The sequence below is a fragment of the Choloepus didactylus genome, chromosome 2, assembly GCF_015220235.1.
Source record: "Choloepus didactylus isolate mChoDid1 chromosome 2, mChoDid1.pri, whole genome shotgun sequence".
Lineage (NCBI taxonomy): Eukaryota > Metazoa > Chordata > Mammalia > Pilosa > Megalonychidae > Choloepus > Choloepus didactylus.
Window position 1 is genome coordinate 166426328 of NC_051308.1, and position 14093 is coordinate 166440420.

The 14093-nt window shown below is 35.0% G+C and overlaps 2 protein-coding genes across 6 annotated transcripts in view; one reads left to right on the top strand and one right to left on the bottom strand.

Annotated features, from left to right (window-relative positions):
• Positions 1-14093, top strand: part of USP33 (ubiquitin specific peptidase 33) — a 106746-nt gene that overhangs the window by 15689 nt on the left and 76964 nt on the right. For all 5 annotated transcript variants that reach the window (XR_005215334.1, XM_037826872.1, XM_037826874.1 and 2 more), the window contains exons 2-5: positions 6855-6986; positions 7176-7229; positions 7636-7698; positions 8782-8934. Coding sequence is in view for 4 of the 5 variants with exons in the window: in XM_037826872.1 (XP_037682800.1) it covers positions 6906-6986; positions 7176-7229; positions 7636-7698; positions 8782-8934 (351 nt within the window). In the remaining variant the exon portion in view is untranslated. The remainder of the gene's footprint in view (positions 1-6854; positions 6987-7175; positions 7230-7635; positions 7699-8781; positions 8935-14093) is intronic.
• LOC119528166 (leucine-rich repeat-containing protein 34-like) lies at positions 11006-13245 on the bottom strand. The gene is made up of 2 exons (XM_037828835.1): positions 13224-13245; positions 11006-12389 (listed from the first exon to the last, which is right to left on the bottom strand). Exons 1-2 carry the CDS (start codon positions 13243-13245, stop codon positions 11044-11046), a joined length of 1368 nt encoding a protein of 455 aa, XP_037684763.1. The 3' UTR covers positions 11006-11043.

The window sequence follows — 14093 nt, forward strand, 5'->3', positions numbered from 1 at the left end:
CAATATCTCTCCTTTTATGTGTGACTTATTTCACTCAGCATTATGTCTTCAGGGTTCATCCATGTTGTCATATGTTTCATGCCTCGTTCCTTTTTACTGCCACATAGTATTCTAGTATGTGTATATAGCACATCGTGTTTATCCACTCATCTGTTGAGGGACATTTGGATTGTTTCCATCTCTTGGCAATTGTGAACAATTCTGCTGTGACCATCGGTGTGCAAATATCTGTTCATGACACTGCTTTCAGATCTTCTGGGTATATTCTGAAAATTGAAATTGCTGGTTCATAGGGTAACTCAATATCTAGTTTTCTGAGGAACCGCCAAACTGTCTTCTAAAGTGGCTGTACCATTATACAGTCCCACCAGCAATGAATAAAAGTTCCAATTTCTCCATATCTTCTCCAGTATTTGTAGTTTCCTGTTTATTTAATGGCAGCCATTCTAATTGGTGTGAGGTGATATCATTGTGGTCTTGATTTTCATCTCCTCAATAGCTAGTGAAGATAAACATTTTTTTTCATGTGTTTTTTAGTAATTTGTATTTCCTCTTCAGAGAAATGTCTATTCATATCTTTTGTCCATTTTATAATTGGGCTGTTTTTGTTAGTGTCATTGAGTTGTAGCATTTCTTTATATATGCAAGATATCAGTCTTTTATCAGATACATGGTTTCCAAATATTTTTCCCCATTGAGTTGGCTGCCTCTACCTTTTTGATAAATTCCTTTGAGGTACAGAAGGTTTTGATTTTGAGAAGTACCCATTTATCTATTTTTTTTTTTTTTCATTGATTGTGATTTGGGTGTAAGGTCTAAGAAGCGACCTCCTAATACTAGGTCTTGAAGATGTTTCCTTATATTATCTTCTAGGAGTTTTATGGTACTGTCTCTTATATGGAGGTCTTTGATCCACTTTGAGTTAATTTTTGTGTAGGGTGTGAGGTAGGGCTCCTCTTTCATTCTTTTGGATAAGGATATCCACTTTTTCCAGATGCATTTGTTGAAAAGACTGTTCTGTCTCATTTCAGTGGATTTGAGTGCCTTATAAAAAATTTAGTTGACCGTAGATCTGAGAGTCTATTTCCGAACTCTGAATTCGATTCCATTGATCAATATGTCTGTCTTTGTGCGAATACCATACTGTTTTGACTACTGTGGCTTTATAGTAAGCTTCAGAGTCAGGAAGTGTAAGTTTTCCCACTTTTTTTTTTTTTAATATTTTCAGCAATTTGAGGCATCTTTCACTTCCAAATAAATTTGATAACTAGCTTTTCCAATTCCTCAAAGTAGGTTGTTGGAATTTTGATTGGAATTCCATTCAATCTGTAGATCAGTTTGGGTAGGATTAACATCTCAATGATGTTTAGTGTTCCTGCCTGTGAACATGGAATATCTTTCCATCTCTTTAGGTTCTCTTCTATTTCTTTTAGTAACGATATGTACATTTCTGTGTAGAGGTGTTTTACATCCCTGGTTAAGTTTATTCCCAGGTACTTGATTTTTTTAGTTGCTATTGAGAATAGAAGCTTTTCCTTGAGTTACTCTTCAGTTAGGTCATATCTAGTATATAGGAACATTACTGACTTTTGTGCATTAATCTTGTATCCCACCACTTTGCTAAATTTGTTTGTTAGCTCAAGTAGCTCTATCTTCGATTTCTCACAATTTTCCAAATGTAAGATCATACCATCAGCAAATAATGACAGTTTTGCTTCCTTTCCAATTGGATGCTTTTTATTTTTGTCTTGACGATTGCTCTAGCTAGAACTTCTAGCACAGTGTTGAATAATAGTGGTGACAGCGGGCATCCTTGTCTTATTCCTGACCTTAGAGGTAAGGCTTTCAGTCTGTTGCCATTGAATACTATGCTGGCTGTGGGTTTTTCACATATTCCCTTTATCATACTGAGGAAGTTGCCTTCAGTTCCTACCTTTTGAAGTGTTTTTATGAAAAAAAGGATGCTGTGTTTTGCCGAATGCTTTTGCAGCATCTTTTGAGATAATCATATGATGTTTCCCTTTTGATTTGTTAATGTGTTGTATTACATTGATTGATTTTCTTATGTTGGATCACCCTTGCATTCCTGGGATGAACCCCACTTGGTCATGGTGTATGATTTTTGTAATGTGTCTTTCCATTCGATATGCAAGTATTTTATTTAGAGTTTTTGCATCTGTATTCAGTAGGAAAATTGGCCTGTAGTTTTCCTTTCTTGTAGTATTTTATCTGATTTTGGTATTAGAGTGATGTTGGCTTGATAAAATGAGTTAGGTTGTGTTCCAGTTTCTTCAGTTTTTTGAAAGAGTTTAAGTAGGATTGGTGTTAGTTGCTTTTGGAAAGATTGTTAGAATTCCCCTTTGAAGCCATCTGGCTGTGGACTTTTGTTTGTAGGAAGGTTTTTGATAAGTGATTCGATCTCTCTGCTTGTGACTGGTTTGTTGAGGTCTTCTATTCCTTCTCTGGTCAGTCTAGGTTGTTCATGTGTTTCCATGAAATTATCCATTTCCTCTAAATTATGTAGTTTCATGGCATACAGTTTTTAATGGTATCCTCTTACGATTTTTAAAAATTTCTTCAGGATCCACAGTAATAGCCTCTCATTTACTGTTTAGTTTGCTTGGGTCTTCTCTCTTTTTGATTTTGTCAGTCTAGCTAAGGGCTTGTCAATCTTGTTGATCTCCTCAAGGAACCAAGTTGTGGTTTTATTTATTCTCTGTTGTTTTTTTGTCTATATCATTTATTTTTGCTTTAATCTTGTTATTTCTTTTCTTCTGCTTGCTTTAGGATTAGTTTGCTGACCACTGTCTAGCTTCTTCAGTTGTTCCATTAGTTCGTTGATTTTAGCTGTTTCTTCCTCTCTGATTTATGCATTTAGAGCTATAAATTTCTCCCTCAGTACCACCTTCACCTCATCTCATAAGTTTTTGATATGTTGTGTTTTTGTTTTCATTCTTCTCGAGATATTCAACAATTTCTCTTGCAGTTTCTTCTTCGACCCAGTGATTGTTTAGATGTGTGTTGTTTAACCTCCAAATATTTGTGAATGTTCTGGGTCTTTGATGGTTGTTGACTTCTAGTTGTATTCCACTGTGATCAGAGAATGTGCTTTGAATAACTTCAATCTTTTAAAATTCATTGAGGTTTGTTTTATGCCCCAGCACATAATCTATACTGGAGAAATTTCCATGAACACTGGAGAAGAATGTATATCCTGGTGATTTGGGATGTAATGCTCTGTATATGTCTGTTAAATCTAATTCTTCTATCCCATTGTTAAGTTTCTCAGTTTCCTTATTGGTCCTCTTTCTGGTTAATCTATGTATAGGAGAGAGTGATGTATTGAAGTCTCCCACAGTTATTATGGAAACATCTATTGCTTCCTTCAGATTTGCTAGTGTTTGTCACATGTACTTTGGAGCACCTTGATTGGGTGCATAAACATTTATGATTGATATTTCTTCTCGGTGAATTGTCAGTTTTATTAGTATATAATGTCTTTTTTGGCTTTGTGACATTCTTGCATTTACTCTCTATTTTATCTGAAATTGCTATTCCTATCCCTGCTTTCTTTTGGCTGTAGCATGCATGGAATATTTTTTTCCATCCTTTCATTTTCAATTTCTTTGTGTCTCTGAGTGTAAGATGAATCTCTTGTAAGCAACATATTGATGGTTCATATTTTTTAATCCATTCTGCCAGTCTATGTCTTTTAATTGGGGAGTTTAGTCTGTCCACATTCCATGGTATTACTGTGAACGCAGTTCTTGAACAGCCATCCCATCCTTTGGTTTTTATTTGTCAGATGTATTTTTTCCCCTCTCTCTCTTTATTTCCTTTAAGGTACCCTTATCAGACTCTTCAGTTTTTTGCCCTTCTCCATGACTCTCTCCTTTCTTTTTTTTTCTCAGACAGTAGGGCTCCCTTTAGTATTTCTTGTAGTGCAGGTCTCTTGTTAACAAATTATCTCGGTATTTGTTTGTCACTGAAAATTTTAATACTGCGTCAATTTTGAAGGAATGCTTTGCTTGATAGAAAATTCTTGGCTGGCAATTTTTCTCTTTAGTATTTAAAATATATCATACAACTGCCTTCTCACCTCCATGTTGCCTCCTGAGTAGTCACTGCTTAGTCTTATATTTTTTCCTTTGTATGTGGTGAATTGCTTCTCTCTTGCTGGTTTCAGAACTTTCTTCTCTTCAGTATTTGACAATCTGATCAGAATATGTCTCGAAGTGCATTTATTTGGATTTATTCTGTTTGGAGTTTGTTGGGCAACTTTGATTTGTATATGAATGTCATTTAGCAGGGTTGGAAAGTTTTTCCCAACAGTTTCTTTGAATACTCTTCCTAGTCCTTTACCCTTCTCTACCCCTTCTGGAACACAATGATTCCTATATTCGTGCACTTCTTGTTGTCCATCACTTCCCTGAGATCTGTTTCAAATTTTTTTATTTTTTTCTTCATTTCTTTGTGCTTTTACTTTCCATCACACTGTCTTTGATTTTGTCAGTTCATTCCTTTACTTCTTCAAATCTGATATTATGTGTCTCAGGAATCTTTTTTAATTTGAGCAGTAGTATCTTTTATTTTCATAAGATGTGCTATTTTTAAATTTACCCTGGCAAATTCTTCTTTATGCTTTTCTAGCGTCTTCTTCATATCCTTTATATGCTGAGCTATGATATTGACGTTTGTGAGTACTTCTTTAATTACTCCAAGTTCTGTATCTCCTCTGGTTTTTTATTTTGGGCTTTTTGGATTATCCATATCTTCTGGTTTCTCCATATGTTTTATAATTTTCTGTTGTTTTTGGCCTCCTGGCATTGACTTATCTTGATAGGGCTCTTTTATGATATGCAGGCTTATTTGAACATTTACCTTTAGTTTGACAAAGCTACATCTTGGTGCCATGCACTTTCCATGCCCTACCAGCAGATGGTGCTCTGGAGCCACGTTTTACCCTCAAAGCAGTCCTCCCCATCTTTATCTATGCACTGAGTAGAGGTCAAACCATATTGAGGTCCAATCAGTGCACCAGTTTTCTGCATGCACTGGGGACTGTCAGCCATATGGGGGTGGTGGTGGCATGCTCTGTGCATTTTTGTACTGAGTCTGCTTCATGACACAGTGGTCCCAGCTGTTTTGGGGCTGTGAGTGAACTTACCTGGGGCTGCAGACCTGTGTGTCTCACCCTCCAGCTCAGATTTCCTACAGTCCCTCTTTGTTATGGGCCCATGAATCCCTTGGATTGGGGTAGGGCTCCTGACAATTCTGTGGGCACCTCTGCTTCTAGGCTGTGTACACCCGGGCTTCCATGGAAGAAATGTGGGCACCATCACAAGCCCACTGTATCCTGAATTTTCTCAAGGAAGCTCTCAGCTTCAGCGCTGTGAAGGGGTGTCTCCCAGCCTGCTGCAAAGATGGCTGCTCAGGGCATGGCAGCTACCCCCTTCTGCGATTATCTGCCTGCTCCAAAGGCTAGTCCCTGGCATGAGGGCTCTTGGCTGTGGGTCTATGCAGGGTTATCACCCATGCCAGGTACTGAGGAGGGTGCCCAGGGCGTGGAAGGGTACTGCTTACCATGCTTGACTGCAGCTCTGGCTGCCTGTTTTCTGGTGACTTTCTGGGCTGAACACTCATCCGTCTCTGAACACAACCTCTCAGTTTCTCCAAGTCACTGTGTGTGTGTAGAAGTCCCTGTCTAGCCGGTGCAACCCTGGAGCTGCTGTTTTGGAGCACTTTCTGTTCTTTATCTAGTGTTTTTCACGAAGGAGAATTTGCTTTGTCTCTCCTAATCCTCCATCTTGGTTATCCCTGGCTTACTTAATATTATGTAGTAATTAATACTTATAAAATCTTTTCTTTCACTTAACCCCCAAGTATATGTGTATATATGTATGCGCATGCACTTTGCATAGACTACCTGATTCAGTCCTTATGATAAACCCTGTAAGTTAGGTATTCCATTCTGCCGTTCCTTGTATCCTCATGTCTATTTGACTTCAAAGCCCTTGCTCTTATCCATGAGTTGTATTCATATATGTTCAAATCCTATTTCTGCCAATGCTAGCTATGAGAATTCAGTCAAGTTTGCCCCTCTTAATATTATATGCAAATGAAGATAACAATACCTACCTCAGGATTGTTGTAAGGATCGTATGAAATAATGTAGTTCTCAACCTTGGGTGATTTTGTTCCTCAGCCAACGTTTAACCTTGTCTAGAGAGATTGGTTGTCAAAACTTGGTGTGGTAGGAGTGTTGTGACCTCTCATGGGTAAAGCAGGGTTGCTGTTAAGTATACTGCAATGTACAGGACAGTCCCTCGCAATAAACAATTATGTGGCTCAAAGTGACAATAGCATCAAGGTTTAGAAATTGATATAAAATACATAGCATGACAATTGTGGTCTCATTTATATCATTAGTAGGGGCTGCTGTTAGTATGATAATGATATTTGAATATTCTTTCTTTTCAATTCCTATCCCAACCGAAGGTTTAATATTTTCAAAAAATGGATAAAAATTTAAAATTGAATAACTTGATTTTTTTCTTTTTCTCTTAATTATCGCTATAAAAAGTAAAATGGCTGGGATAGGGAAGAAGTAGAGAAAACACAGAGAAGCAAACTTATATTGGCTCATAGTTGTCAGTTCTGATAAAATGTTTATTGAGCATTGAAATTTCCAGCATTCAAATTAACCTTGTTTAGGAAACTCCCCCATGTATGTTTTAACATACCCTTTTGTAGGACAAACTTAAGTACTCTAATATCACTCTTTTAGGTTCCTTTTTAATATGTTAGCATTTTAAAAAAAGTTTTTTCAACTTTTTGGGTCACTTTTCCTATAGGTATTTCCTCATTTTGAAAGCCTTGGGAAACAGGAAAAAATTTATAGCAAAATGTCAGCTTTTCGAAGTCATTGTCCACATTTGGATTCAGTTGGGGAAATAACAAAAGAAGATTTAATGCAGAAATCTCAGGTAAGATATAGATTTTTTTACTTTCTTAACAGATCATATTAATTTTTGTCCTAAATATGCATTTTTAATAAATTGCTACATTACTCTTATATTAATGAATCCCAACTTTAAAAATATATGATATTAGTGAGTTGCATGTGCTGCATCATGTCATTATAATAATAATGTTAAGATGATTTCTTATCATAGGGTACTTGTCAAGATTGTAAAGTTAGAGGACCAAATCTTTGGGCATGTCTAGAGGTATGTATGGTTTTTTTCTCAAAAGTTTGCTAATATAAAAATTTAGATCTGAATAGTAATCAGAAAAAAATTTTGATGTGAAAATGAGTTTCATAGTGAACATATTCTAAAAGATCATATTGATAATCAAAATTAAACATCAGACTTTGGAATGGTTTCAGTTTAGCTTTTGCAAAGTTTTTGGTAAATCCCTCTGAGATGAGTCGTGCTTGCCTTTTATTAGACAAGACATAACTTTTAATTTTGAATTCTTGTTTTGTTTTTTTGTGTCTGATACCTTTGGGTTAAATTAACTGACTACAGAACATAAGTCATAGGAGCTTAATTTTAATGTTTATGCTATTATTATATATTTACATATATTTATGTCATAAAATACCTTATTCTTCTTTCTGTATTATTATAGAATAGATGTTCATACGTTGGCTGTGGTGAATCACAAGTAGATCACAGCACCATACATTCTCAGGTATGCATATAGAAATTTTTAATGTAATTCTTTTTTTAAAAGAGAGCCTGAGGGAAATACAAATAATTCAGGTTATTTTTCAAAATTTTTTGCTGCTTATGTAAGCTGAATTAAAGCTTAGCTTATACTCTGTGAAAGGTAGTGAAGGGAATTTCTAAGAAGAGAAATATTAGATTGAAGTTGTCATTAAGAAAGTACTGATTTAAGCTATATAGAAGTGATAGCTGAAATAGTAAGGTGTTATCCAGGGTAAAGTCAGATACTTGCTGTTTAGGTTTATGACAGGGCTTGACCAACTTAAGTCTTAGCTCAAAAAGCACCTTTTCGTGCAAGTCCCCTTTCTACTTCACCTTTGTTGTTAGACTGTTAAGTTTCTTGAGAATGGATTGTTTTTTTCACATTGATGTCTCTTCAGCATCCAGCTATTTTCAACCAGGGTTCCTCAAGGGAATTAATTAAAACTGAATACCACTAGGCTCTAAGGCATCATTGTATATAATCAATTAATTTTTCTTCAGCACATCCAGTGGTACTAGCTATGTACCATCCTTGGGAGAATTGAGAAAATAGTAACTCAAATCATTTTCTTTAGGGCTTAATTCTCTTACAGAATGCCAGCTGAGAAAGGCTGGACTTTTATCTATCCAAGATCATATATTCACTGTACTATTGCTTGAGTGGTTTTGTGTTTTGACTCATGTCATTTGTATTCTTTTTGCCATTCTGATTTCCTAGAATAGTTACTGTGTTAACGATTATTGTCTTGCATTAATCTTACTTGCTAAATACAAAGTAGAGACCCTTATACTCTTGTGTTTATCTTTGTATAATGAATAGTGGGAAAATGATAATAGAATATCTTTTAGAGTAGGCTTAGATTTTGTTACAATTCATTTACTTTAGGAATTTATCTAAATAATTATTTTTGTTGTGGTTGCTGTTTGTTAGCTCTTTTCTTTTGAGTATGTTGTTATTCATCAAAGGCCAGCAAAACTGACCTTTGCAGTTCTGTGATGTTTTGAAGCATTTTCCTAATATACCTAATTTTGTTTCCCCTTCTTTCTTCCTCCTGAAATTATACAGGAGACAAAGCATTATCTAACTGTGAATCTTACCACTCTTCGAGTATGGTGTTATGCTTGCAGCAAAGAAGTATTTTTGGATAGGAAATTAGGAACTCAGCCTTCATTGCCTCATGTAAGACAGCTCCACCATACACAAGAAAACAGTGTCCAGGTAATCTATAGCCATTTAATGATATATATCACATAATTAATTCCAGTAATAATTTCAGACATTGTCATATAATTGAAATTTAAAAAAAATCTTGCCTAACCTGTACATTCAAGATTTTCTGTAATATGGTTTTTTTCCTCGAAATACTCACACTGGCCTTTGTTCTTGTATAGAGTGATAGATTAGAGTGAGATTGAAGCCCACCTATTTGATGATGGAAAAGCACCCAATGAATTTTTTTTTTTTTTTTTTTTTTTTTTATTTTTTCCTATCATGAGGCTTTATTGCATTCATTGAATTCTGTGGTTTTTCAAATTTGATTAAAAGACAAAGATTTTTATGCATTTCCCATTGCATTTTCAGCAATACAGATTCTTGACTCTCCTGGGACACACAGCTTTTTTAGGTACAGATATTTAGTTTTAGCTATTTTCAGCATGTAACAATGTAAAAAACTTTGTACTAAACAACTATTCTTCAGAGGTGCAATGGAGAGATCTTTAAATGGAAAGAAAATAAGATTTGGAACAGCTTTGAAAAAGAACATTGACAAATAATTGGTTTGATAAAACCTAGGAACGATTAAAATCAAGCAATATAAGGGTCAGAGTCCCTAAAGTCACTTGTAGAATTCTGTGGTCTACGCACTTTTTCCACATCCACTGTAAACTCCTTCTGGGCAAGGATCATTCATCTGTGTATCAAGATTTATTTAAAAAAAAACAAAAACAAAAAACCTTGAAATTAGTTGCATACATTTTGTTATTAAGGACTACTGGGTATGTATTTTTTAACCAGTTTCAGATGTTTTAAGATTTTTTTTCAGAACAGACTTTGTCAAAGACCTACAATATTAACCATCTGTCCTGGATGATTCATATTCAGCTCTCTGAAAGCATGAGAATGGAAGGCATTTATTTAGGTCTTATCTGGCTCAATGACTTTATAATGTTAAGTGAAAATAATGCCACATACAGTTTATTCAAATGTCCTTCCCATTTCATAACCACCCTCCTAAGAAAAAAGTGGTGCTGAATATGAGTAAAGATCTGTTAAACTTTAAAAATCATTAAGTCATTAAATAATGAGTTGGGATATTTCTCTTAATTGTTTATTCTACTAAAGGAATGAACAGTGGCAGATGTGTTTTTGTTTTTGATGTTAGATTTTTGGAATAATTACAACTATGATTTGAGGAACTCACAATTTATAACTGTAGATTTGGCCACCTTCTTCATACCACCTCCTTGAACTCAACATTTAGAGGTAGATGGTATTTTCTTTGAGACTACAGAAACTTACCAACTTAAAGTACTTTTCAATTTCCACACATTTTTTTCATACTTTGGCTTGGGGCAGTAATAAATCATTCAGATTAAGCAGCCTCTTCTTGATGTGTATGAGTAATAAAAATGGCGGTGAAGATAGGTCTGTAATCAAGGAATCATTACATCATTGCCTCCTCATCTTAATTTGAAAACAAGACTGGCCATGGACAAGAGCAATTTGCCATCATATCATTAAAATGTTAACTGGCACGTTCCAACAGAGAACTATCCTAATTTCTATTTCACTAAAAGTTAACTGGTAGCACTGACTTGTTTGGAAAGGAGTATATATATGTTTATATATATTTACCTGTATTTGTGAAACTACTATTAACACTAGTGTATAATACACAAATAGGATATATAGAATACTTTCTCAACTTCTAAACTTTGAAACTGGTTGAAATTCACTGGGAGTCTGCCACCTGAAACCTTTTTACTACTTAATAGCAATTTTGAGTTAGGATCCTTGGAATGACCTTTTCTTTTATGCTGTTTCACTACTTGGTTATATTTTTATTATAAAAAGAAATTAGTCCAGTTCTTTGGTCTCTTTCTCCAGAGTTAAAATTTTAGTCCCTACTTTGTAAAATTTCTTATTACACTACTTAGTTTCACACAATGGACAAATACACAAAGTTTGATATAGCTAATATCTTTTACACATTTGATAAAAATAACTTGTCCTAATTATGAAAGAAAATGAATTTAACAGGCAATAAAATACTGATGACTGTGGACTGTGAAAGTAATAAGATAAATATATATTTGAACTTGTTTTTCATAGATGGTGACCTATTGGTACAAGGGCAAAACCTGCATTAGATGAGTGGCCATAAGCTTCTCCATAAGTTGGTGTCCAATAATAATGTTTTTTAAGTCCATTGGAGACTTCTGCAAGATAAACATGGTCATCTACCACAAACGGTTCCACATCTGTATTGTCTGGTTGTAGATGGCCCATTTGAATTAAGTCTGAATATGCCATACATGTAGCCTCATCAAATTTGTTTCCCCAAACGTAGATGTTAGTGAGTGTGGGATTTGTTTTCATTGATTGTGAAAGTGCAACAAGACCTTCTCCCTCTATGTTGTTGCTAACTACTGACAACACTTTAAGAGTCCTGTTATGTGAAGTAAGACTTTCACTGAGATAGCTTGCTCCTGCATTTTCTATTCTGTTAAAAGAAAGATCTATTATTTCCAGGGTAGTGTTGCTTTTCAGTACATCAGCCAAATACACCATTCCATCACGAGTTATTTTATTGCAGCTGACATCAAGGTAGCGTAGGCTAGTGTTCAGATACAGTGCATCACATAACTGTTTTATACCATAATTTTTTATATCATGCTTACACACATGTAGTTCCACAAGACAGTGGTTTTCTTTTAACATGTGGCCTATATGGACTGTGGACTCTTCCTGTTCGCCGTACAATATAGGACGGTTTAGATTTATTCCTCTAATTGCTTTGTTTTGAGTTAATACTGTAGCAAATGCTATCACGCTTTGCATTCCAAGATCACAGTCTCCCAGATCTAATTTCTCCAAGGATGAATTAACTTGTAGCATTGCAGCAAAAAACATTCCACCTTTATTTTCAATCTTGTTTCCAGTCATTCTTAGGTACTTCAGAGTTGTATTCTTATGTAGCACTTTAGCAATCAATTCTCCACCATCGGGCCCAATATCATTAAACATAAGGTTTAAATAAATGATATTAAGTTGTTTCTCAAGCAGTTTTGCAGCATAGTATGCACCTACATGACTGAGGAGATTATATCTAACATCCAAACCAATAATATATGGATTTTTCTTTAAAATTCTGGAAAGAGTCCAAAAATCTTCACCTGTTACTCTTTGTACTGGCATTAGGCGATTGTTACCAGCAATGTTTAATATGATTCCTTTCTCCAATCGTGCTCTTCGGCCGAGGCCAGGGTCGGAGTGGGGGTTGGAGTGGGGACCCGGGTGGGACCTGGGGCCGGGGAGGGATCCATTTCCTCCCGACAGTGCCACCTGTTCTTTTACCTTGCGGGCCGCGGCGGCGGCATTGCCATGGCGACCCCGCGCGCGTCCCGCACCCGGCCGCCGGCCCCAATGAATTTTAAAGCATTTATTAGAAACTGATTTGAATAATGTTCGTTTTTTCCTGGTAAATCTGATTCTGGAACAGGTGGTAGACCTGCTTTAATAGGGAGAGGCAGTTACTAATGTAATTCCCTTTTCCCTTCCTTTTTTCTCACTCTCTCTCTATCCCATTTGCATTGTGAACATTTTACTGATTTTTTGAGAACCAGATAGAATATAATTAAACTTGACATCTGTCTTTGGTTAAAGATTTTTCTCCTTTTGTATCAAGAGACTATTATAAAACAGGTAGGCTTGCAAAAATCACTTACTTTTCAATATTTCTTAGTCACATAAAAACAGGAAAAAAGAAATGAAGGCATTAGAATGGTTGGCTTCTAACTTATTCTGATCATCATTTGGTTTGTGTGGTTTGATTAACGAACTAGCCAGTTTTTTTTCCAATGTATTTTATAGAAATCACATTGTGTTTCTTTTATTTTTATATTTTTTTTTCACATTGCATTTCTATACATATGTTCCTTGATACCATCTCTGTTAGATTTTTCTGTTGTAGCATTGTGTCAATACTGAGGTAGACGTCTGTGATAATTTGCTTGCCTAACATTATATAATTTAGTGATTAGGTTTTAAGACAAGGTGTATTTGTTGCATTTTTAGTTTCATGGTTGAATAGCTCCTGTTCATAAATCACCATCATTACTGTTTCTCCACCGATAGTTGTTTGGCATTCAGAAATGTACTATAAGCCTATTTTGAAGTCTGCTAATGTGAAAATAATTTTCTTTAACTCATCTTACATTATTATAAAAAATGTGTTGTGCATCACTGACTAAAGAAAAGTAAGTTAAAACTCAGTTATCTATTACCATTCCTGCCAGAAGAAATCATGATTGCAAACTCTAATGAATGTTGAACTGGTAGAATAAGTATACTGATTTTTTCTGATGTCTTGCTAGTTCATTAATCAAACCATACAAGCCAAATGATGATCAGAATAAGTTAACACACATAAAAAGCATGAAATTAATCTCATGCAACTTCTTGATTTTCTCACTGTTGAAGAAATTGCTCGGAAGAAAAAAGTTATTTGTACAAATTTCTTCAGAGGTACAAAATTATTGACTTTTGAACCAGTTCATAACAGCATTGGATTATAAAAAGAGCGAAATATTGGAAACTATTCACATGTCACTAATAAAATATTTTTTAAATGGAAGGTTTTTTAAGGATTTTTTAAAAAACTTCTCTACTGCTTTGAACACTTTGTAAGAAGCATGTACCATCCTTATAAAAACAATTATTTTAAACAAAGCAGGGTTATAGGGCCTACTCAAATGTCCAGCATCTACAGATGCTACAAAAGTAAAGTAAATGTAGAAAGCGGATGGGTATAGTGCATATGTATGCACTTGTAGGGGTGGAATAAGGCTGTAATAAGTTGAAAAACCAAAGAATACATGTTAAATACATGCCACTATTCAGCTTCCTCCTCTAAGTGTTTGTTGCTAAATGAGATCAATGTACTTAGATCATCTGATACTGTAAAAGAACTTGGAAATTCTGATTTTTATTTGAGCTCTCACACTTTTTATAATTTTAGCTCAGATTTTTTTTTTTAAATAGTATGGTCTAGCATTTGGTGTTCCAACAGCCCACCAGTTGCAACCTCTGAATTAAGCCATTTCTGGGAAATTAATTTTGCAATATTATATTACCATTTAAAGTAAGTGAACTAT

Coding starts and splice junctions, on each gene's coding strand:
- LOC119528166 (XM_037828835.1), bottom strand. CDS start 13,245: ATGATTTCTTCTGGCAGGAATG. Junction 12,390..13,223: donor GATTTCTTCTGGCAGGAATG/GTAATAGATAAC, acceptor TATTCAAATCAG/TTTCTAATAAATGCTTTAAA.